We start from the raw sequence: 24,576 nt of genomic DNA, 5'->3' as shown, positions 1-24,576 counted from the left end.
TAAAAGTAATTCATAAGACTCCAGGGATTAAATCCTTGTCTTTGGAAGCGATATGATAGGTGTGGGTCAGAAACAGATCAATATTTAAGTCCTTTTTTACTATAAATTCTCCTCCCTGCCCAGTAGGTGGCGATATGCACAAAGTGAATGTGAATTGCCAAAAACAAAAGAAGAATGTGAAAATGAAGGTTTATAATAAAAAAGGACTTTTTATCCGTTTCTCACCCACACCTATCATGAATTCTGAATATATGGATTAATCTAATGCTTCCTTTATATGTTTTTTGGAACTTCAATTGTCTGGCCACCATTCACTTGCATTGTATGGACCTACAGAGCAGATATATTATTCTAAAAATCATGGCATGAGGGTGGGTTCATTTTTGGGTTAACTATCCCTTTAAGATAATGTGAGTAAACAGAGAATCTTTGCTGAAGTAGCTGAATACTGATTACTTTGTCTAGCTCATGGAATTTCTGTACAGTTTTACTTCCTGAGGACAAAGATGCAAATTCCCACTTTCCTAATAGATAGACTGTATTAAGAGTCCCTGAAAGTCTCTGTACTTTCTGATAAATAGGAAAAAAAGAGGTCAGTGTGGTTCCCAGCCCTGCATCCACTTCCAAGCCCAAAGTCAACCCCTACTCTGTGATTGACATTACACCTATCCAACAACAGCGGCTGTCCAAGCAAAATGCCACTCCCTCCTCTCCCTCAGCCAATGAGAGTGAAGGGAACATTCAGGATGTACCCAGTAGCCCCAGGTTACCTTCTGGATATTCAGTGCCAGTTCCATGTGGCTATGCAACGCCCTCAAATGTGCCAGTGATATCACCAGCCTACACCACCCCAGTTATCATCCGACACTTCTCAATAGATGAAGATGGTAAAAAAAAAAAAAAAAAAAAGCTTAAAAAGTTAAAATGTATTTCTCTCTATTCGCTGGTCTTTTTGGAATAGAGATTCACCATAACTGTACATATTTTCTTTCTTGTACTCCCTTCCCTTCTCTCATCTCTTTTCTCTCATGCTCTGTGTCCTCTTTTTCTGAAGTTTTGCCATGAGGAAGTGGAGGTTAAATTTAGCTGTGGCTTTGGCTGTGATGAGGTTTCCTGTTTTCTTCAAAGTGTAACAGTAGCCTGAGTACTAGATTCATTTTGGGTAGACTCACAAAATGAATTTTAGGGGCCACAAACATTCCAAAGTGATTAGTTGGCTTTTCTTTTGTCCGCATTAAAATTTCGGGACTCTCGGGGCACTTTGTGATATCTTTTGGAATTTGAATTTTTAAATATCAAAATTCAAATATTTTTAAACCAATTTTATGCCTGTATCTAATTTTAGGTAGAGTTGTAGTGTGTCAGACCCACCCCCAACACACACAATTTTTAGGCATCACTTTAACTTCAAACAAATTACTGTTTTGTTTGTGTAAAAAATTCGACATTTTTAGGATTTGGCCTCAACGCAGCCTGAAGTCCGCTTCAAGCATTTTTAGAACTGTATAAAAAGTATTTTCAGTTATACATCTGAATGTGCTTATCTGTTGGTTTCCCTGACTGAATGTAAACTGTTGTGTCCCGCAGTGACCATAGTGGGTACAGGACATGCACGAGTAGACAGGTCAGTTGCTTTCTCTGAGATACTTGATGCAAATATCCATTTAAACGTCTTTTAGATCTAAATCTTTTAAATGTCTCAATATTACCTGGTTTACTTTTGTACGTTTTTTGGTATTTGTTTTTGTGTGCGCATGTCCTTGATTTAGTTTATTGTGATTTGCTGTTTACTACCTACATCACTATGGCCTGAATTGAAAGTATTTATATTTGAATGTTAAGAAGTAAACTAAGGGTGATATTGACATTCTTATTGTTTTGCAGTGTTTTTGGTGAAGAGTGTCCAGTCATCACAGAGGAAGATGCCTTGACTAAGTGGGTGTCAGACCCGGCTAACACGGCCTGGATGGATAGTAAGTTCTTGGGATTTTGTTGGGCTGATAAAAGATAATGCTAAGGGGAGCAAATCCTCAAAGTACAAATCCTAAAAATTCCTTTCTAAAGTACCTTACAGTTAGAGCTGTGTGAGTTCAGCTGTAGTCCCAGCCATTTAGCAGCACTTAAATGTCAGCAGCAGTGCCAGATATTTCATTACAATGATTCACATATTTTTGTGTACACTTTGGACAGTCTTTCATAATTGCTTTCTGTTTACATTTAAATATATGTATAAAGACTTGCAATTTTGTTCAGCTGTGCTTCCTGTTTCTGAAGACAATCCCAGACATTTCCTTCCTTTTCATTGAAGAACTGCTCACACTATGACGCTCACAGAGCACTGCTTTGATTTGGCTAGACATTGAGATTTCAAGCCATGTGTTTGCATGTTTCTGTTTGTTTAAGGTCCAGATGAAGTTATTTATGATGATGTACCAAGAGAGAACTCTGGATCCACCACAGGTGCGTTCATCTTGTCTTTTTCTTTATCTTATCTTATTGTGTGATGTATTTATTAAAGACCCCATGAAAATGCTTGACAAGCACAGTTATCTCTTTTAAGTCCCCTTGCCTTATGTCCTCTTGAGAGAGAGAGAGAGAGAGAGAGAGCGAGAGAGAGAGAGAGACTATATAAAAGAAGTTAATTTTGTCAACCTGTCAGAGTACACTAGCTAGGGGTGAGAGTCTCTGATCGATTCTCTGATGCATTACGATTCTTTCTCCAACAGTTCGGAATCGATTCTCAAAAATTCAGAACAAATTCTGTATTTAAACCACGGCATCACAGCAGTGCTTATGTGTGCACCGGTGACGGAGTGACATGGTAGAAACAAATGGTCAGACGCACATATCCTAAAGCCTAGCGCACATTACAGAACTGATTGTAGATCGGAAGTATCAACCACATGACCATCGTCCCCAACTAAAACTCTGAATCTCCTGAAATTAATTCACAAACTAAAGCACATAGCATCATGAGAGTATATTTGTAAAAACACGTCAACAAACGACATGAAAGACGTGCTACAAAACTGTTGAAAATAATTATGAGAAGGTGTTTTGGGAGACATGGGTGATGTTTTTATTTTCTAATGATTTTTTTGTCTCCTGCCTTTCCTCTTGTGCTCCCTTTCTTTGGCTGTTGCTCATTGCCGGTCTCTCACTTGTGTGCATACGAGATGCTTGATTGATTTCTTAAGCAGCAACCCCACTCTTTGTGTCACTTTACTATCACCTATGTTGTGGAAATGAGAAGCTGACATCTGCTCTCTCTCAGAAGCATATATCTAATGTAGCCATTATGGATCAGCAACCGATATATGTGGTTATAGTTGTAGGCTAGGGGTCGATTCATTCTAATTGAATACAATTTAATATTGAGTGTGTCAATATACAAAATTGGATAACAAGATACACTGAGAATCGTTTTGTAATGGAATCGTAATCTAATTAAATTGCGAGGCCAGTGAAGATTCACACCTCTAATGCTACCATATAGAATTCAAAGCTAATAGATCTGGACAATTGCTGATTAATGACAAGGTAATAGATGATTCAAAGTTAATAGATGTGAAATAAAATCCACAAAATCCAATTTTGATTTCATGTGCTTTAACCTTTCAGAGTGTATGCACAGCATAGTCTAAGAAATGTGAGAGAAATGGAAATGAGAGTAAAATTTGACCAGTCAGCAGTAAACGGTAATAAGGGTCATATGACTGCCGGCTCTGCTGCTCTGGCTAGTGCCAAACATGAGGAATTTAATTGGGAACTGCTTTGGTATAATGTGAGAACTGTCTGTGTCAGACCCAGATGAGATGATCTATGATGATGTTGAGTTCGGGGAGGATGGCGGCAGCAGCTCACTGGATAACGGCTGGAGTTCTAGTGAGTTTGAGAGCTATGAGGAAGCAAGTGACACAGAGAATGGACATAAAGAGAATGGCCTCCCAGATGCATTTGTCAGGGGCCGTGCACCCAGCAAGAAAACACATGTGTGTATTTATACTATTTTTTTATCTTTCCCTCTATTTTCATTTTTTTCTCTCTCTCTGTCTCTTCTTGTTTTCCTTGTATACTCTCTTGAGAAGCAAAACATTTTTTATGAATTAAACGTTCTGACCCGCCCTTTGAGTGTGAGTATAACCAGTTGCAAATATGTCTGAATACTTGGTTTTTCTATAGTAATATATTTCTATACTACTAATAACAGATGGAAAGGCTTTAAAATGTTGGTAGTGGTTTTGCTTGTATATGTGGGTGCTGATTCAGTAGCTGAGTAGGGTAAGTGCTTATTTTATGGAATGTTACTGGGTGTATGATTTATATTTCAAAGTCTGGCTACGGTGTTAGTTTGTTTGAACTAGCAGAACAAGTTTAGGGTGAAAATTCCGAAGCCTTCACGTTGTAAAATTTTGCTTCCTGATCACACAGAGGGATTTGTGGGTTTATTAAATTGTGTGCGAGTTAGGGTGATAATTAATTGGTGAGGCTGTGTGCAGTAACACGTTCTCTGCCTCTGTTCAGCTGTCTGAAGATCTGGTGCGTTTGAAAGAGCACTATGAGAGAAAGATGCGAGATCTCATGGCAAACACAGTGGGAACAGTAGAGCTGCAGCAGCTCAAGCACAAACATGAACAGAAGGTAAAAGAAAAGAGCATGTGGGTTAGTCCTGACTGACAGCTGTCTATCTTACTGGAGGTGCCCCTTCCCCTATGTGCTGCTAGTGCTGGTGATGGGGCTTCCTCTGTTCAAACCCAAACCCCTTCACCTCCGTCCACACTAAGCTTCTGTTTGTGTGTTGTGGGTGAAACTTGCCATTGTAGCTGTCATCATTTAAGGAGAGTAATCTTTCCCTCTCATTTATCTTCCCTCCATGTGTGGCTTTGCATGTCATTGTGTTTTTTTAGTGGAGTCATTGTTGATATATGACTCTTCCCCTCAGTGACTGCCACAGCAGGGCAAAACCACATGTGACACAAAAATGTACTATTATTATTTAATAGCGGTCTACCGATAGTTAATTTAGCCGATACTGATAACTAAGGCAGATAACCGATTTATTGACCTATTGTTTTAATTGATTTATAGAATGTTTCCAAATTGTATTAGTCTTTCCTTGCTATGATTGACACAGAGGCTACAATAATCCAAAATGAATAAAATCCCAGATATAGTGTATTGTTCAACCAAACAAATTCAGAATTGGTGCATAATGTGGGACTTTTAACTATAAACAAGCCCAATCCACACAGAGAACTCTTATTTTAAAATGGCATGGCTCTGTTACAATGCTCAAAATTTAAGTATTAATCAAATTAGTCTTATTATAACCTATGTATTTCACTAGATGAGATTCAATGAGGTATAAGGTTTTTTTATTTATGTTTCCTTTTAGTCGTATATTTCTTCTCATGCCCTCGCTTCAATTTAAAACACTTGATTACCAAATCAAAATGACAAAATATGTATTGAAGTGAGGAAATAAATATGGATGAATATTGTCCTTCATAAAAGATTTAGATATAGCAAATAGTTATTGTTATTTCGCCACTAGAAGCCACTGTTATACCGCAGAACCAAGGTGTTTTAACTGTAGAATCCTCCTGCGCCGGCACAGGAACAGGAACACAAAAAATAAAGCAAATTCATCAGCATAGATATTTGCAGATATTTTGTTTTATTCACAAACGTTACCAAGAATGGTTTCAAAATAAGCAAACTTAAGTAAACTATACTTTTCTTTTGGGAAAAACATTAAATGAACAATATAAAATAATTTTAAATAAGATTAATAAGCATTTTCACTCCAGATCTTATGTAGAAACCAATACTGACAGCATCAGGGTAATGCACATATATAAACTCTGAGGCTATCGCATTTTTATAATTTCACATGTTATTCAGAAAAACAAGTGGTGATAGTTGGCTTTTTATAAAAAAAATGCGTTCTGCCTATGTTCAGATATTTAACGCACATTAAATAAGCTTAATAATGTAATAATTTAAATAAGCTTCTGAGTTTCTCGTACCGCTTCACATTTCCTTTCTACCATAAAAACAGATCCTTGTCTGTTGGTTTGCATAAATCCAACATTGTAGGATTTGCCAGGACATGCCAATAAAGTAGATTTAAAAAAGAACAAAAATATTTCATGTTTTGCCACACTTGGCTTTGCTTGAAAGCACACAAAGACACTATGATATCTCCTTTCATCCAACAACTCGACGACACACATCCACAGCGCCTCCCCCAGTGGACTAGATTCAGAGGGAAAGTACAGGATAATTTAGTGTTGCCTATGGCAGGCAAATGTGCAAAGTAAAATCAATTTGTGATTAGCTGGTGCAGAACTAGTGTACTAACATAAAGCAATGCAACAGGTTTCAGGGTACAAGCAATTTGTCTACCCAGACTGAACGTCAGACATGCTGCGCAATACCACAAAATCACAGCCAGTCAAAATATTTGACGTATAATATACAGTTATGAGGATGATAATTTTTATTTTGAACCTAGTGAAATGTCACTGTTGTCAAGACTACCTCGTGTGATGCTGTAGAAATAGAAACTAAGCTGTCAACAAAATGGGCATGATTTGACTGACCATTTGACAGAATGCTGAACTGCAGTTGCAGTCGCTGTCTCCCTTATTTGTTCATCACTCTCTACATTCACCCTCGCCATCTTAACCATCGGTCAAGTGATCTGGTGACAGTGTAACATCTTTCCATTGTGTGTTTGTTCATTCACTACTCCACATTTAGCTTGAATGCATGATGTGTTGAAGTCTTATGTCCTACTTTGATAGTTCTTCTCCATGGTGTGGGGTTAATTTTATGTTAAATGCAGGACTAATGCTTCTCAAAATGAATGTGAAGTCTTATTGTTATAAGTTATGGTAGCAGAGAGCTCACAGATGAACCATGATGAATATGCTACAGATGCAGCGGTTTGTAAAAGCAGCCAAAGATGGAACTAAAGAAGGTTTGCAGAAAACCAAAGCGGTGGTGAGAAGGGGACGATCTTTCATCCGCACAAAATCTCTCTGTCATGGTAAATAGCCAGACCGACTTCTAAAACCTCCTGCCTTGTGAAAGAGCTTAAATATTATTGCTGTCTTGTTTAAAATGCCTTTACTTTTGTTCAATCCTTATTTTTTCCTTCAGAGAAGAAACCCAGCTGCTTTGATGAAGAGTCAGATCTTTTCATTGAGGTAGAGTGTTTCAATGTTGACCCAGTGCTGGGGCCTGCACCCGATGGACTTTCTCTGCACCAGGTACTGTCTCAAACAAACACAAATTTACCACTTTTATCAGAAATGATCACACTAAATGTTTATTCATTTTTTGCAAGTTTAACAAACCTGGTTTATGGGCTTTTTATGTGTATTTAAACAGGTGATGAGGAGATGTATTCTTGAGAAGATTCTAGAGAGCGAGAAGAACTATTTGGAAGCTCTGAAGAGAATTTTAGAGGTTTGTGCTGTTTTAACTTTCAGTGGACAGTTTGTTATTGAATGCTTTTCAATTTAAAACTTTTTCTTTCAAACAATACTGTTACGAACCTTAAAAAGGTCTAGGGCAGATACCGTAACATTTATATATTGACGTACTGCTGAAGGTGAGATGTGATGGAAAAATACATGACAGGCTCTTATTGAAGGAAAAGATGAACTGGACTTTATTTACATCAAGCCGAAGCCAATGAATCCAGTCAAAGAAACAACAATAAAGTGTGCTATGTACAAAATATATAGGTGAACAAATAAATAATAAATGAGAAAAGAACGAAAGCGGCGCCAAAGGAAAGAACAAAATATAACAAAACAATCCCTCTAATCTAAACCTGATCTAACCGAAGAAAAAGGTAGAAAATAAACCGGGAACTTCGGTGCACACGGCAACCTAGTTAAACTACCTAATAAAACAAAAATACAGAGGTTGGCGCTCACGTCTTACCTGGTGTGTCTAGACAGTCATTTGCTACGGGTGCAGTGTATATCACGATATACTGACCTGCGTTCTCTTCCCACAATATCCATTGTTAAACGAGATCTCAAGCAAATGAAAAGATAGACATACACATCAAAACTAAACTCACATAACATGTCTAGTAGCCTACTAAAAGTACAAAGAACAAAACACATAGCACACCACTCAAGTCACAGGCAGAGCCATACACACACACTCATTTCGCTACAGAGAGACAACGTGAATGCCATCCTTTTAAAACCAGCCGGCAGCCTCCAATGAGTTCTCAATCGCCGCCTTAACGATGACTGACGTTCGACTCAGCCAATTACAGCAACCTGCGAGCAGAGAGAGGGAGCTAGAGACAGAGAGAAGATAATGAGCACAACAACCAACATGTGCAAAGTACACTAACGTGCACAGAACAATGAAAACGAACACAAAACACGCGTGGAACGTAACAATACATTTTATTATTTGTTGTGGAATGTTGTGGTTCACTGCATATTCATTTAAAAAATGCAAATTCTTCCTACATTTTCTGCACTTCACAGCAATATGAAAAGCCGCTGTCAGAGATTGAGCCACAGTTACTGAGCGACCGCAAGTGTAAGGTGGTGTTTTATCGGATTCGGGAGATCCTGCAGTGCCATGCTATGTTCCAGATGGCGCTGGCCAGCCGTGTATCTGACTGGGATGAGCTGGAGATAATTGGAGATGTGTTTGTCGCATCTGTGAGATATTTCATTTTACGACTGAATGATACTGAAATGTGGATGTAATGTGGAAATGTGGACAACACAGATCATCTTAAGCAGCATACATTTCAGTTATCAAATCTTGAAATTATACATTTCTTTCTATTTCTATGTGTCTTTAAAATTAACTGCACTTACGGGTCCGAGAGTTTAAAGGTATTATAAAAATATATTTCTGCTTGTTGTGTCTTGTTTTAGGCTATGTAATCCAAAACTTCCATGTACTGATTACAAACCACACCCTTTCATCTAAGTTTCTACATGCACAATCCCTCTCCACCCATAAGCAGCTGTTTGTGAAGTGTGTGTGCCTCTCAAACTACACCAGTAAAACTTATGTAGTTCATGAAGGGAACAAAAAAAACAGCATTAGTGTTTCCACTGTCACAGTATAAATCTGTATACCTCACCTCTGTCACTCTCTCTTCTGCAGTTTTCAAAGTCTATGGTGTTGGATGCATACAGTGAATATGTGAATAACTTTAGTTTGGCGATGGGAGTGGTACGGAAGGCGTGTGCTGCTAAGCCCTGTTTCCTCGACTTCCTCAAGGTTAGATATCTCTACTGTATAAAATATATAGTCTAGAATATTCCTTTGGTGCAGTAATGACATGTGACCCAGTTCTGCTTTGTTCTGTTATATCATTTATGAAATATTTCAAATCTTTTTAAGGGAGACATGGACTGGTTGTCACATGATGAGTTTGACACAGGGGATAGATCTAAGTAAAGATAAGATTTGGAGTTAAAAGTCCAATTACACCAATGTGTGTTTTCTGTAGCAGAGATTTTGTATGTTTGGTTCAAACTCCTATTTCAATACTCTTTTAATTAGAATGATGTTTTATGAATTCTATCCTTTTGGGGCAAGTTATGTTCACCATATGTTCAATGATCTGTATGTTTTTGTGCTGTGCAATTGTGGTGAACATGTTCAATAGCTTTTTGGTAGCCAAGACTTCAAGGTATAGTATGTGGCTATGCCAATATTGACTTTAAAAAATAAACCTATCCTGAAAAATATTCACTGGAGTAAAAAGTGTGACAACTAGACCCAGTCTCCCCTATTTTCACATTACAAGTCTTAAAGGGATAGTTCACCCAAAAATGAAAATTCACTCATCATTTACTCGCCCTCATGCCATCCCAGATGTGTTTGACTTTCCTTCTTCTGTTGAACACAAACCAAGATTAAAAAAATAATAATAAATCTCAGCTCTATAGGTCCATACAATGTAAGTGTATGGAGGCCAGACCATTGAAGGTCCAAAATGCACATAAATGCAGCACTAAAGTAATCCTTAAAACTCCATTGGTTAACCATGTCTTCAGAATCAATATGAAATGTGTATGTGAGAAACATATCAATATTTAAGTCCTTTTTTACTATATACGTATATCCACATTCACTTAAAAATTCTTCTTCTTTTGTTTTTGGTGATTTACATTCTTTGTGCATATTGCCATCTACTGGGCAGGAGGGATAATTTATAATAAGAAGGGACTGAAATATTGATCTATTACTATGTGCTTTTTGGACCTTCAATGTTCTGGCCTTCAATGTTCTGGCCACTTGCATTGTATGGTCCTACAGAGTTGAAATATTTTTTTACAAATCTTTGTGTTCAGCAGAAGAAAGGAAGTCTGGGATGACATAAGGGTAAGTAAATAATGAGAGCTTTTACATTTTTGGGGGTGAACTCTCCCTTAAAACCCCAGAAATATGAGCATTGTTTGCGGGTCAGAAATTAACTTTTCCAAGGGGCAGTATTTGCCCCCTGGATTTTATAGGTTTTTTCTTTTTTTCTTTTCTTTTTTTGCCAAATTAAAAATATAAGGTGTCATCCTTTTATGTCAAATACTTAAATTTACTAAATCCATTAACCTAAATTCTAAACGTGAATAACTAGACTGAGAATGTATTTCTTCTTCCCATAAAATTTGATCAGCATCAACATATATATCTCATTATATCATCATTCATATATTTTGGGTGAATTGGGGTGCATTTTTGTCACTTTCGGTGGCACTTTTGCCATGAGCCGCACATGAGAATTGATGTTGTTGCCTTTAACAGCAAAAAATCGACAATTAAATGCTTCTAATACTTATTTTATTCTTAGTTTATTCTTATTTATTTATGCTCATTTCTTTCCTTTATTCCTGACTTCAGTATGTCTTCAGGGTCACAGAGGTGAGAGTTTATATTTTAATGTGATGCTGTTTTTGTTGTCCACAGCATTGTCAGGAGACCAGTAAAGACCGTCTGACCTTCTATGGACTGATGATGAAGCCTATCCAGAGATTCCCGCAGTTCATACTGCTGCTGCAAGTGTGTATTTTTCTCTTTCTCAAAAACACTTATGTTTTCATTACCACTTTTCCTCTATCAGGCCAGTACAAGCCAGGGCTTTCAACTGGCCAGCTGGGACCAAAATCATCTGCGTTCCCACAATTGGGTCAACAACAACCCCACCGTGTTGCCCTAAAATCGCCCTTAACACGCCACCTTGGTGTTAATGCCAAAAACCCCACCCATTTCATTAAAAAGAGCTATGTTTTATAGAATATCGAGTTTAAATAGTTTGTAAACATTAGCTAGCTAGCAAGGTAAGTTAGCATTGACAACTCACTGACTTCTGTGGCGTGTGGTCTCTCCACTTATAGCGGGATGGTGTCCCAGCACACCGTCCATGATGTTAAACCATATAAAATTCTTTCTTTGGGCATCGCTTTGTCCATTGTGAATTTTACTGTACTCGCAATTTTTCATTTTCCCAAACCTGTACCGTTATGCGCTGGATAAACAACCTGGCAAGTTCTGTGAAGCTCTGCCTTTGACATTGACCCCGCCTCACTGCCCAGTTGACCTTGTTTGGCCCAAGGGTTATCGGCAGGCCAAAGGATATTGTCCATTGGCCCAGGGAAAGCCCCGAAAATGACAGTGGGGACGCAACTGGCCCTGGCACGCACTAGCACACCCTCATTTGGATCAATAGTGGAAATGCAGCTATTGTGCAAAACATTGGCTACTGTCATCAATGTAGGTTTCAGGCTTTACCATCCTTGTGTGGACATTTGGCCACGCACCCACTTAAACATGCTACTGCTCTATTATGAAAAAGAAAGTATAGGTGTTACAGATGTGATGAAGACCAGAAGGGGGCGCCTCTTTCTTTCTGATCTAAATCCCTGCTACAAACAATTTCATATGTTGTCACTATAGTCATGAACTAAGAGGCAATACAGCTTCAGTGAGTTTTTCAATCTTCATCACTGATGACTCGAATTAATGCCACGAATTCTAAATGTACTGAAAAGTTGCTGAAAGTTACATTTCTTTTTCTCACTGTAGGATATGTTGAAAAACACACCAGTAGGTCATCCTGACCGTCTTCCACTTCAGATGGCTCTCACTGAACTAGAAACGTTTTCTGAAAAACTAAATGAGAGGAAGAGAGAGGCTGACCAGCGCTGTGAGATCAGACACATCGCTAAGGCTATGAATGAACATTACCTCAATAAGGTACTGCAGCCCCCTCTACACTGAGAGGGGCTATAAAGTGGTAATTCTGCTTTGAAAGATAAAGATGGCAGTAGTTCAGCTCAGAACCATTGTTTGAAATTGTGTATGTGCTCATAGTCAAATTGTGTAATTTGGCAGTGGGTGTTTCAACCAGCAGAGTTAAACCTAGAGTGTAGCTGATTTTAGTTAAGCCCTGCTGTACTGATATCAACTTCACACCATCTGGGGATCAATGTTTTGTCTCACTCCAGCCTAAACTCACTAGATCTCACACTGGACTGGGCTGAGGCATGTGTTTGTTCAGTGTCAACTGTGCTGATGAATGACTAAGACAGAGTAGCACCCTTAAATATTTAATTCCCAGTTTAATCATTTTATTGCTGTTTCTGCTTCTCTCTCTCTCTCTCTCTCTCTCTCTCTCTCTCTCTCTCTCTCTCTCTATTTTCTCAGCTGCTGAGCAGTGGCAGTCGTTATCTAATTCGTTCTGATGACATGGTGGAAACCGTTTATAACAATCACGGGGAGATAATTAAGACTAAGGAACGGCGAGTCTTTCTTCTGAATGACGTGCTCATGTGTGCCACCCCCAACCATTGGTATGACACATTACACACATTGGTTACACTTTACAGTAAGGTTCCGTTTGTTAATAATTAATTAGGTACAATGAACAATATAATTTGTTCATATTGAAAAAACTTTGAATTTAAAAAATGTGTTAGTAGATTTTGAAAGTAACATTAACCAAGATTAATACATTCTGTAAATGTATTGTACATTTTTACTTCATGTTAACTAATGTTAACAAATTGAAACTTACTATAAAGTGTTGCCTTAACGTCAGTCAGTTACTGAAGAAACCACTTAGCCCAGCATCACTCCCAGAAATATATAATATCTAGATATTTAGAATCAAAGGTCAAGCCCAATCTCATGTGAGCCAGAATGATCTGTCTGTTTAGTGTATTTTGTTTACACGGTAAGCCCAAAGTTAAAGAAATAGTTCACCTAAAAATGTAAATGTTGTCATTAATTACTTTCAAAGATTGTTCCAAACCTGCATGCTGTTATTTTTTCCATGCAACACAAAAGTAGATATTTTTGAAGAATTTTTATATAACTTTGGTCATAACGGACCAATGATCATTTATGTCAAGCTCCAAAAAGCAGATATAACAACCACTAAAAAAGCACCATTAAAGTATTATAAAAGCAGTCCATATAAATTGTGCACTATAATCCTTACAATAGCCATACAATAGCTTTGTGTGAAGAACAGATCAAAATCTGTCAAAATCATTATTCACTGATTATCTTTCTCTACAGTATTAAAAAATGGTTTTATAGTGTTTTTTCACCTTTCCATTTTGGAACTTGACAGGTGTGGTTACTATTAACTCTCCTTGTTGGCAAGAGCTGCATATTTATGAAAACTTTTGTGTTCCATGGAAAAATAACAACATAAGGGTTGGAATGACATGAAGGTGACTATATGTTAACCGAGTCTTTGTTTTGGGGTGAACTAAAGCTTTCCACCAGGTGCTAGTCTTCTTTCTCCACAGAACTATCCCTCTTAAGTGTTTCTCTCTTTTTCCAGCTCTTCTCAGGATGGTGTAAGTGTGGGAGCTGGAAGTGCAAGTGTTCCCTCAGGACAGAGGTTCCTGCTCAAGTGGAGTGTGCCTTTGAATCTGGTGGAGGTCGTGGAGTTTGGCTCCAATGAGGACATGGGTGACTCTGCCAGATTTCCCCCCTCACACTCAGGAGAGAAAGTCGTCATCAATGCTAAACCTAGTATGTTCATGTCACACTCACAGAAACATGCATGTACACAATACGCTTATTGTACGTTTATTGTAAATTTCTCGGAAGGGACTTCTGGTGGCGAATTTCCCCTCCCGGATTTAGTGTGGAGTTCAGGTTTGGTGAGCTTTAACCGGCAAATTCACCATGTTGACCAATAGTAATTTGCTTGGTTTGGCAGTGAACTCTGTATGGGTGGTGCTTCATGCACAGCTACACTGAATATTCACAATTGACAAGGATATTATTTTAGTGGCAACTCTCTTTTTAACATCAATCTCGCAGAGTATAAAATGCAGCATTAAAAAGTAGGCTGCTTGGCCATATGTTTTTTGCTGGTTTCACACACGCTCAACATCCGCCCACGCCTTCTTCATCCACAGAATTTCGCAGAGCAAAGATAAATGTTTGCCCACAAACTATACATTTTATCCCTAAACTAAGTTTGAAGATTATTTCAGATTAATTTCTATAGTCTGGATGTGTTTAGTCTGATCTGATGTTGGAAAGAGCCCTTTTTTGCTCCTCCTGGAGGTCGAGTGGCTAGTAGTGGTTCAGGTTCTGGACTGATAGTCCAAAGATTTCAGGTTCAAGCAGTGAATTGTTCCGCCCATGTGCTACAGATATCCCTGATAACCATTGTTTCTTTGCATGAATTATGAAACCTCAGCTTGTTTCAGATGAAATATCATTATAGATAGATTGCTGAAAGTCGCTTTTGACAGAAATGTGTGCTCAGTGAAAAAACTACCTAAAATAGCCAAGAGATTGTAGTAATAGAAGGAAGTGTGTGGAGAGATATGTTTTGTGGACCACACTCAATCCACAATACACTTATGTTATTTTTAAATGAACAAGAGCACAGATGTGGCATTTAAAGCACTCTATAAATATTCAGGAAAATGTGGTCAGATTACTTTGTGAATTCTGACACATCCAGATAAATATGTCACTGATTATTCCATTGTTATGTAATGGAAAATATGGCTCTGAAGATACTGCCGTTAGACACAGTTCACTGCACTTTCCAATGTCTCACACATTTTGGCTCTTCTCACAGAATCTAGATCAAAATGTGGCTTTTAATATGAGATATTCAAAATGAAGTGTTGATGGACATTTGTCATGGAAAGTGATCAGAGGCAGAGAAAGAGAGGGAGAAAAGAGAGATAACTTAAAAGGAGTCTGTGTAAAGGTCCAGGCCAGTGAGACTAAACTTTCTCATGATTATACAGTCACTTTTTTCTGCTGAAAGGGCGAGAAATTATACCACATATTTCTTTCTCCTCATTTTACCAAGCAAAGCAAGGTGCTTTGAAATTGCCACTGAGCACTTGTGCTACTGCACTAAAAACTATCTGCGTTAGTAGATTGACTTGTATGCTATTTCCTCAGGGATTCCAGTCAGAGGCTGTTTTAAAAAATGGCTGCAGTCTCACCTTCAATTTTGCTGTTCTACTGCATGTGTAAATATGTGTTTTAGTTCAACACAATATAAATTTTGTCTCAAATTCATAATGCTGTGCTGACTTGGCAAGTGTGGCCATATTAGGATTGTACAATATCTACACTCAGTTTATTAGGAACACCTGTAAACCTACTTATTCATGTAATTATCTAATCAGCCAATCATGTGGCAGCAGTGCAATGCCTAAAATCATGCAGATACGGGTCAGGAACTTCAGTAAATGTTCACATCAATCATAAGAAAACATTTTATGTCAGTGATTTTGACCATGGCATGATTTTTGGCGCCATTCTGGCTGGTTTGAGTATTTCTGTAACTGCAGATCTCCTGGGATTTTCATGCACAACAGTCTCTAGAATTTACTCAGAATGGTGCCAAAAACAAAAAAACATCCAGTGAGCGGAAGTTCTCTGGACAGAAACACCTTGTTGATGAGAGATGTCAACGAAGAATGGCCAGACTGGTTTGAACTGACAGAAATTGTACTCTACAATTGTAGTGAGCAGAATAACATCTCAGAATCCACAACATGTCAAACATTGAGGCGGATGGGCTACAACAGCAGAAGTGTTGGGGAGTAGCTAACTACATGTAGCGACACTACTAACTTAACTACATTTTCTAGTAGCTTGACAGTAGCTCAGCTGCTTTTAAAATGGAGTAGCTTTTCCAGTAGTGAACTACTTTTTCCAGATAGTAGCGGTGTAGCGTGACCAAAGGCTACATCATGTTGGTTAGATTATAACTAATAGCCTTCCTTATTGCGTAGAAGCCAAACTTTTACTGGCAAAACATCTGATCTGGTAGCATATTTCTGTCTGCTGATCAGAATCAGGCAGCGTTGTCTTCTTCTTTTGTAATGGCAGATCACAAACAAAAATAATGAATTACCATCATCTACTGAGAGCATATTACAGCTCATTTGGATAAGAAGAGATTGTCTGATAGTTAATAAAAGAACATAATTTTATTCTTCTATGAAACAAAGAATGTTTCAGACGCTTTGTTCTTAATAGATCACGCAACAGCATATTTACCTTTACTATTTTAAATAGAATAATTCAAAAAGCTATTATTGCCTTTTGAGGGATTTTGTTTCTGTTCTAAATATGTTTATTTCGCTTCTCATCATCTGTGCGACAATCTAGGATGACCATCCATCCACTTTTTTTGGATCTGAACAAAGTGAACAAATATTTGTAGAGCAACCTCTGTATGTGACCTGTAAAACTGGCACTTGCATGTCAATGGCAAAAAAGTCAGAAAACACAATGAGCATGAACCCAGGTGAATGGAGAATCAAGCCCTGAATCTTTATTCACATATTATCCACAATAAATATTATGTGACAAGAACAAAAAATTGCCATTCCAAGGAGAGTTTATCATAAAAATGTGATCTTTAGGGAAGTAGGCTACATCTGACCACAGCAGGACTGAAAAGTGTGAAGTATAGTATAAAAAAAAGATTTTTTAATGGTGTCTGATCTTTTATATTTTTATTTTATACTATTGTATTTTATTTTATAGCCATTATTAACTGTATTAATGTTACTATTTATTAAATGTATTAAATACGTTTTATATATTTAATTAGACACATTAAATGTATTTAAATAATAGATTAATTAATAAATGTCATTAATGTCAATTTTGTTATTAATATTATTGGTTTGATAGTAACATTAAAAAAAATAGTGCCACGTTAAGTAGCTTCAATGTAGATAGCTTTTTTTATTGTAACTTTTAGTATAGCTAACAACTTTTTCAAAAGACTAGCTTGACTGTAGCTTAACTACTTAAAATGATGAGTAGCTTGTCAAATAACAGTTTCAAAGTAGCTTCCCCAACACTGCGGGCACTTTGTTAGGACCATAGTGTTCCTAATAAAGTGCTCAGTGAGTGTCTGTTGTGTATTTACTCTAGAAATCTCTAGTTTGAGAAAAACACACTTTGAAACGAATGAAGACATGTTTCAATTGTTCTTCAAGAAAACATGATACAATTATACATTATTTTTAAAATCATATGGTGCTCAGGACGTCTTTTCTGGTCTGTCATATTTTTGTGGCTTGGAAAAAATGGGTCACACTGACTCAACAGCTGACCTCAACTAGACTGTTTTTTCTGTTAGATTTTGTGTCTATTCAGTAGAGCTGAGGTGACAAAAGAAGAGATTCCAGTGGAATTTTACAAGACATTATGAAAAACTCACACTTGAACCGCACAGTACAAGATCATCCGGAAGTTTTTACAGTTTCTGTTAAGTTTTTTACAGACCTTCTGTGTCATTTTTCTGTAATGTTTGAAGGCAGTTTCTAGAGTTAAACTGTATGAGGGGGAAAAATCCCCTCAGCAAAGTTGAAAAAAACTGATGTCACCACTATGGTTACTGAAAACAAGCCCTGTGTGCAGGAACTGCTCTTTATTCAATCTAGAGCATTAACCACAAAGAATAAAGTTACCAGGAGGAGAGGTGATATCACTGTTACGGGTGCAGTGGAATGTGGAAAGTTCTTTTAACAGCTAAATTTGACAGTGTACCAAGAATCTTTAGTTTTTAACTAAGACTGAATTGTTAAGTGTTAAAATACCACCTCAGACCACCTTATCTCTTCAGCACAGAAAGTTTGGGAGAAGAAAACCCCTTCTTATTTTAGCACACATACAGTATAGCAACATTCTGTCATCTGTAGATCAGCACCTGCATCTGTAGATCAGCATGGATGAATGTACACTTTTAGTCAAACGTTTGGACAAACTTTGCAGAATTTGTGTTTGTCATAAACGTTCATACCTTATTGTTAAATACTTGAAATTAATATTGTAGACAATTATAAATTGTGCTTATTTAGTCATCTATTTTTTTTACTAACTTATTATGTAAAGAAATTAAATAGATGAGTTGGCCTGGTTGGTAAATGAGTACCCAGAATACATGGGATCTGCATAAAGATTTTAAGAAAAACATATCATGTGGAGATCATAATGTTAGTTAAAGAAAACACAGAGTGTACTGAACTGTAATCTAGGCGAAGGATTGCTGATGGTTATTTCTGATGAATATTATTCTATAATGTGGAAAATGGTAATGATAAAGAATGAGTAGGTATGTCTGTCCGACTGGTAGTGTATATTTGCAGAACATGGTGCTACTGTCGGACTGAAAAATAAATAAGCACACACAAACACTGACAGATGCACTTTTATTGACATGTTTCATACACAAATACCCCCTAAGAGAGTCTATGGCTGACCCTGACTCCTGACCCCCATTTTTGGCATGTTTCTTTAGAGTTGTCATGAAAAGCAAACTGAACCTTGCACCAAAAACTGCCTTGCCTGTGTTTGTTCTCCAGGACTCATTTGTATGCTTTTCGTTTGATTAAACAAATGTCCTGGGGTAGCAAAAATGTATTTGATTTGTATTAGAAAATCAACTTTGTGTCAAAGATGTGTGTGGTGTCTGTGTGTCTGTGTGTCTGTGTCTGTGTCTCTGGCATATTACTTTAGCTCTGTCTTTCTCATTCTCTCACTCTGCATTTTCTTCCCACTCACTTCTCAGCATTTCTGTCACTGTCTCCCCTCTCTTTGTCTGCCTCTATCTCTCTCTATTTATTTATCTATTTCTCTCTCTCTCTCTCTCTCTCTCTCTCTCTCTCTCTCTCTCTCTCTCTCTCTCTTTCTCTCTTTATCTTGGAAGAGTGGTGCAGCACAAAGCAGTCTATTGTATAGGACAATATTTGGAAGACTCAAAGCACAGTCTTCCTGAATCTAATTTGAACCTGTGTTTAAGGACATCTATAAATATCACATAGGCACAGTGCAAGGATTCAATTTCTGCTGAAACAGTCTTAGCCATGGAAGAAGAGTATAATTAATGGACCCAAAATAAAGAAACACTGTGGTGTTGGAATTAGGCCCATATACTTTATGGTGAAATACTTACAATATTTAATGAGTGATGAAGGGTGAATGAAGAATTGTTACTAACTCAGTGATGCTAACATTTGCAGATGTATTCTATATGGCCCAAAATACTGTAAGTGGATATTTGGCTATTTCAGCTACACCCATTTCTAGCAGGTGCATACAGTCAAAAAAATCTCCTTAGACAAACATTTAAAGTAGAAAGTGTCTGTTTTCTCTTCTGGTATGATAATACCACCGTGCACAGAGTGAGGTCTATAATAAAATTATTTACGGAGTGTGGTCTGAAAGAATTTGACTGACCTGCACAAAACCCAGACCTGAACCCTTTTGAAAAACTATGGAATTAATTGGAATGCAGACTGTGAGCCAGGCTCCATCAACCAAAATCAGAGCCTGATCTTACTGATGCTCTTGTATCTGAATGGAAGAAATCCTGACAGCCATCTTCCAAGATCTACTGGAAATTTTTTCAGTAAAGTAGAAGCTGCCATATCAGTAAATGGAGGACCAACACCCTATTAATGCTCATGGTTTTAAATAACAAACTAATTGTGTGTTGTTTGGGTCATGTAGTTCAGGTTATTTAGTGTAGGCTACTGCATGCTGGTTATTGGATTTTTTACTTTTGTTGAATTGAAAAGGTTTAATTGATCTGATGTGTCCTATTTTCAGATAAGTTGTATATGGGTCCAGGGCAGCTGTACCAGGACCTGCAGAACCTGATACATGACCTAAGTTTGGTCAACCAGATCTCTACCATGATCAACAGTCTGAAGGGCAATTATCAGGTGAGACGTTTATCTCACTGCTCTACCGGAACACTTTACAAACAGGCAGACTGATATTCAATCCAGAATGCATTTCGATTTAATTTTACACATTCTCTTCTTCTATTTCTTCAGAATGTTAATGGGACAGTTGCTCAGGATTGGGTTTCAGGTCTCCAGCGCCTCATTTTAATGAAAGAAGAGGAGATTCGGGCCGCTGATCGCTGTAGGATACAACTACAATTACCAGGGAAACAAGACAAGTATGTGTGACCTTAAACTGACCCTTGACTTTGTTTGCAGCAAGGGTTCAATGTTTGGCTGGTTAGCATGGTCCAGTTAGACCTTGCTGGTTGATACCGTAATTACACCACTTTCGGGGCAAAAGCACATTTTCTATGTTGGAAACAAGTTAAAATTAGGGCTGTCAATCGATCGAAGTTTTGAATCAGATTAATTACACGATGAGCTATTTAATTAATCGCAATTAATCGCATGCCAATATTTACTGAGAAAGGCCCCCAAATGAATAGAATTTAGTACATAAAATAAAAATAAATGATCAATGTCATTGTCTAGTCAGTGGCGGACCTTGCCATAGGCGAGGTAGCATTCATCTAGGCATTATTATCTTGCTGATCCAGAGTAAGTAGTCACGTGGCATTTATAGCTCAGGTCATTTGTTTAAAAAAACTGGTATCTATGACTGGATGCCCATGAGCAAATATGGCAGGATTCAAACTGCGTACTTTAGTAGGTCATGTGTCATTGAGATTAAACGGAATGCTAACAGAGAGTGTAGATCTCTCTAGGTATTATAGACCTCCTTGGTTAACGCACTCCTATCAATATTAAAGACAGAAAATAAGGAGCATGAAAATGTGTCATCCTTATTCTTATTCTACTTCATGAACTTCTTTAAACTGTGAAGCACAGGCTCTTAAATATTAAACTGTTATTTCTCTGTATTTACATGACTCAGTTCTTGAAGAATGACCTGTCCCTAATTAGACCCTAAAGACAGTATGTCTTGTACTGTTATTATCCTCCTACTGTGGATCAGGTGGTGTAGAGTGTGCAGCTGTCACAAACACACACACACACACACACACAGATTATTTGCTAGTGTTACGGCAGCATGTTTGTATTTTACTGTGTAGATTATAAGAGCATCTTAAGACTCCCATCTTTAAAACTAATCCCCCACTCTCTCTCACACACACACACACACACACACACACACACACACAGTGACTGCTGGAAGTTTATTACTTTTTTGAGATAGCAGTGGGAATGGATTCCATTCCCCTCACTATTTTGGTTCTGGTCATTATCTGCTATTTGTGAAAAAATAAACAATTGAAAAGCCCCTTCTAAAGTCACAGAAGTCAACTAGGGCCTTTAACTTTAATAACACATTTAATAGTATGAAAATGTTGTAAGTCTCTGGCCAAGTATTACATCATATCCTGCAATGTCACTGATAAACAGGAAGGGACAACGTCTGTTTCTCCAGCTGTCTGACAAATTGCCAGCTTAAACCATGCTGAGATATTTAGGCTACTCAAGAGATTTGTGCACAGTTTTAGTGCCTAATACAAACAAACTTTTAGCAACAATCATAGATTGTTTTCGTTTGTTAAAGACCCTATGAAATCAAAATGTGTCTTTTGTAGCTTTTAGTCCAAGTATTAGCTTTCAATGCGTCTACATGCTATATTCCTGAAAGTTGACAAAATGAACCTTCAGCAGATAAATGCATTTAAATTGTACAGTATTTCTCTTCTGAGAAAACTAACCAAAAATAGTGATGACTCATCTTGCACTACATAGATTTTTTCCAATCAAATGCTCCACATGACAGTGTCTTCCCACTGCTGCTACACTTTATTTATTTCCTATTTATATTTGACTTGTTCAATTCTATGTACTTGTTGTGGTATTATTGTCTGTATTTATTGTCTGTATTTATTTTTGTCTTTATGTCTACTACATGTTGCACTGTAGTTTCCTGAAGGAACTGTCTTTCGTTTTTATCCACTGCCTTGCAATGTGCTAAAAATGACAATAAAGCTGACTTTGACTTTGTGTCTCTTTAGGTATGGTAGACCCACATTCTTCACTGCGGTCTTTAATACTTTCAGTCCATCCATCAAGCAAGCTTGGATCAGTAATCTGCAGATGGCTAAACTGACTCTACGTATGTCTCATTTCCTGTTCTCCTGTCTGCATATCCTGTCTTTGTTCCTTTTACTTCCTTTCTCTGATCAGAGGTCTGTCCCTTAGAAATGCTTGAAAAATGTCTGAAAACACAAACATACCTTGGTATTAATAAAATATTTTAATGCACGCTATGCCAATTTGTCATCAGGTTTCGAAATAAACATGTACCTAACATTTCTGTGCCTGCTTGAATCATCATTCGGCTGAGCCAGAAATTGATTTTAAAACTGGCAATTTAGCGACACTTTCGAAATTGTCATTGATTTGTTGAATTTGAGGAATGCTTTACTAATTTAATGTGTTTGTGTACAGAGGAGGATAACATTCAGGGCTGGTTTTGTGCTGAAGATGATGGCAATCAGATGAGGAAACAGAATCATCCTCTCTTACTCAAGCAGATGGCTGTGATCATGTCCAAACTACCGGAGTTCAAGGTGACAAACCGTATGCCTGGACCTTTAGATCACTTTCACTCTTTTGTATTGTCTTATGTCACACGTAAATCTTTAACTGGGCAAGTAGCATTACCTGTGCTTTGGAACGTGATGTGTTTGCGTTTACTTAGCTATAGATTGGGGACAAATTTGTCCCCTGAAGTTAGCTAAATCTGACACAACGTTCATTTGAGGGCATTTGGTATCATAAAAAAAATTATGAATGGAAAAATCATAAAATAAATATTTATATATGCAATGAATTTATTTTTTAATCAATTGACAGCCCTAATAAATATATTTGTATTATATAATCAGGCATATATTTTTAGGGGTAGTGTTTAAGTCTAAAACCAGTGTTGGGTGTAATTTAATTACAAAGTAATTAATTGCTGTAATCAAATTACTTTTTGTGCAAACATTAGTGTATCTAATTACATTTGTAATACTTGTAATCAGGTTACAGTTACTGACCTTCAATTAAGTTCATTACTTTTAATTATTTGGGTTACACATATATTTGAAATAATATATATTTATAGAACACATTTAAAACATAAGTTACTTTTATACATCTGTTTGCATTTTGTGACAGCTGAAGGGTTTGCCCATTAACGAGTCAAAGAAGGAATAATAGACATCATTTTGAATTAGTTTAGCAGAAAATAATGTCAAATTAACTAGTAATATGATTACTCTTCTGATTAAGTCATTATTACAGTCAGTAATCTGATTACAATTTTAGAGTAGTAATTAGTAAATTGTGATAAATTACTTTCCCAACACTGTCTAGAAGTATAGTACGTTGTTGCAGTAAGATCAACAAAAGTCTATGGTTTGTTCTCATTTAAAAAGCTAAGTAAACGCATATGTGCATTTTAGGTGGAGTGTGCGGTTCATAACCCTGAGCCTCATGTGAACACGGACAGCACTGTAGATTTGCCTGTTATGGGTCACGGCTGTGTGTGGGTGAGTCACCAAGCAGTGTACTCTCTGTACAAACACATTTCATATGCTGTTTATTAACCTAATCATTTGTCCTAAGGCTCCTTATCAGAGGTAGGGATTGGAGGATCTTTCAATGGGGTGTATTTATGTTTGTTGCCAAATCATACTTGACCTGATATAGCATTTTTTCACATTTCAGTGCTCCTCTTTTGAAATCTAAAAGCCTCATTTAGCATTGCAGCTTTTGTTCTGTGTGGGTAGTGTGAGTGTGAGGTTGCATTAAAGGCTTTTATGCTGTATTTACTGTAGAGAAGGTAATAAAACACTCCCCTTGCTTAGACATGTAGAAGCCTGCAATGAAAGGCGGCACCACTTTAAGAGCACTCAGTGAACTGCAGCCTATAGTCCATCTATTTCAGACCTCATCTCTGCTCAGGTGTGTATTTCCTTATGAAAAGATTAGACATATGTTACATTTACACGCAGAGTTATAATCTAACTACAGCAGGTTTTTGCATATTCGAGCTACAGTCTGTCCAAGACACATGCATAATCGAATATTTGAACGAAGGATGTCAGCTGAGTTCTTTTAAATACTGTACATGTTGCGCACCCCTCTGTCTTTTGGAGCAGGAACGCAATGCCAAAGCCAATTGTTGTCAAATTAATGTATATACAGTACTGTAACAATGTTCAAAGTTAGGAAGTGTTGAATAAAAGTAAGCAGTTCCCAATCGATTGAGCAGTTT

General features: G+C 37.3%; 1 protein-coding gene across 3 annotated transcripts in view; it reads left to right on the top strand.

The window, feature by feature from the left end:
- Positions 1 to 24,576, top strand: part of LOC127656838 (rho guanine nucleotide exchange factor 10-like) — an 88,760-nt gene that overhangs the window by 24,152 nt on the left and 40,032 nt on the right. The window contains exons 4-23 of one of the 3 annotated variants that reach the window (XM_052145326.1): positions 582 to 887; positions 1,588 to 1,624; positions 1,885 to 1,973; positions 2,404 to 2,460; positions 3,805 to 3,992; positions 4,525 to 4,641; positions 6,943 to 7,054; positions 7,168 to 7,277; positions 7,399 to 7,476; positions 8,526 to 8,705; positions 9,163 to 9,279; positions 10,969 to 11,061; positions 12,085 to 12,255; positions 12,706 to 12,851; positions 13,853 to 14,046; positions 20,128 to 20,243; positions 20,358 to 20,485; positions 22,322 to 22,422; positions 22,758 to 22,879; positions 23,762 to 23,848. In XM_052145326.1, coding sequence (XP_052001286.1) covers positions 582 to 887; positions 1,588 to 1,624; positions 1,885 to 1,973; positions 2,404 to 2,460; positions 3,805 to 3,992; positions 4,525 to 4,641; positions 6,943 to 7,054; positions 7,168 to 7,277; positions 7,399 to 7,476; positions 8,526 to 8,705; positions 9,163 to 9,279; positions 10,969 to 11,061; positions 12,085 to 12,255; positions 12,706 to 12,851; positions 13,853 to 14,046; positions 20,128 to 20,243; positions 20,358 to 20,485; positions 22,322 to 22,422; positions 22,758 to 22,879; positions 23,762 to 23,848 — 2,549 coding nt within the window. The remainder of the gene's footprint in view (positions 1 to 581; positions 888 to 1,587; positions 1,625 to 1,884; positions 1,974 to 2,403; positions 2,461 to 3,804; positions 3,993 to 4,524; positions 4,642 to 6,942; positions 7,055 to 7,167; positions 7,278 to 7,398; positions 7,477 to 8,525; positions 8,706 to 9,162; positions 9,280 to 10,968; positions 11,062 to 12,084; positions 12,256 to 12,705; positions 12,852 to 13,852; positions 14,047 to 20,127; positions 20,244 to 20,357; positions 20,486 to 22,321; positions 22,423 to 22,757; positions 22,880 to 23,761; positions 23,849 to 24,576) is intronic. The other 2 variants (XM_052145327.1, XM_052145328.1) reach the window with 2 other exon arrangements.

The sequence above is a fragment of the Xyrauchen texanus genome, chromosome 16 (genome assembly GCF_025860055.1).
Source record: "Xyrauchen texanus isolate HMW12.3.18 chromosome 16, RBS_HiC_50CHRs, whole genome shotgun sequence".
Lineage (NCBI taxonomy): Eukaryota > Metazoa > Chordata > Actinopteri > Cypriniformes > Catostomidae > Xyrauchen > Xyrauchen texanus.
Note: the sequence above shows the minus strand (reverse complement) of the source record. Positions and strands in the feature narration are given on the sequence as shown.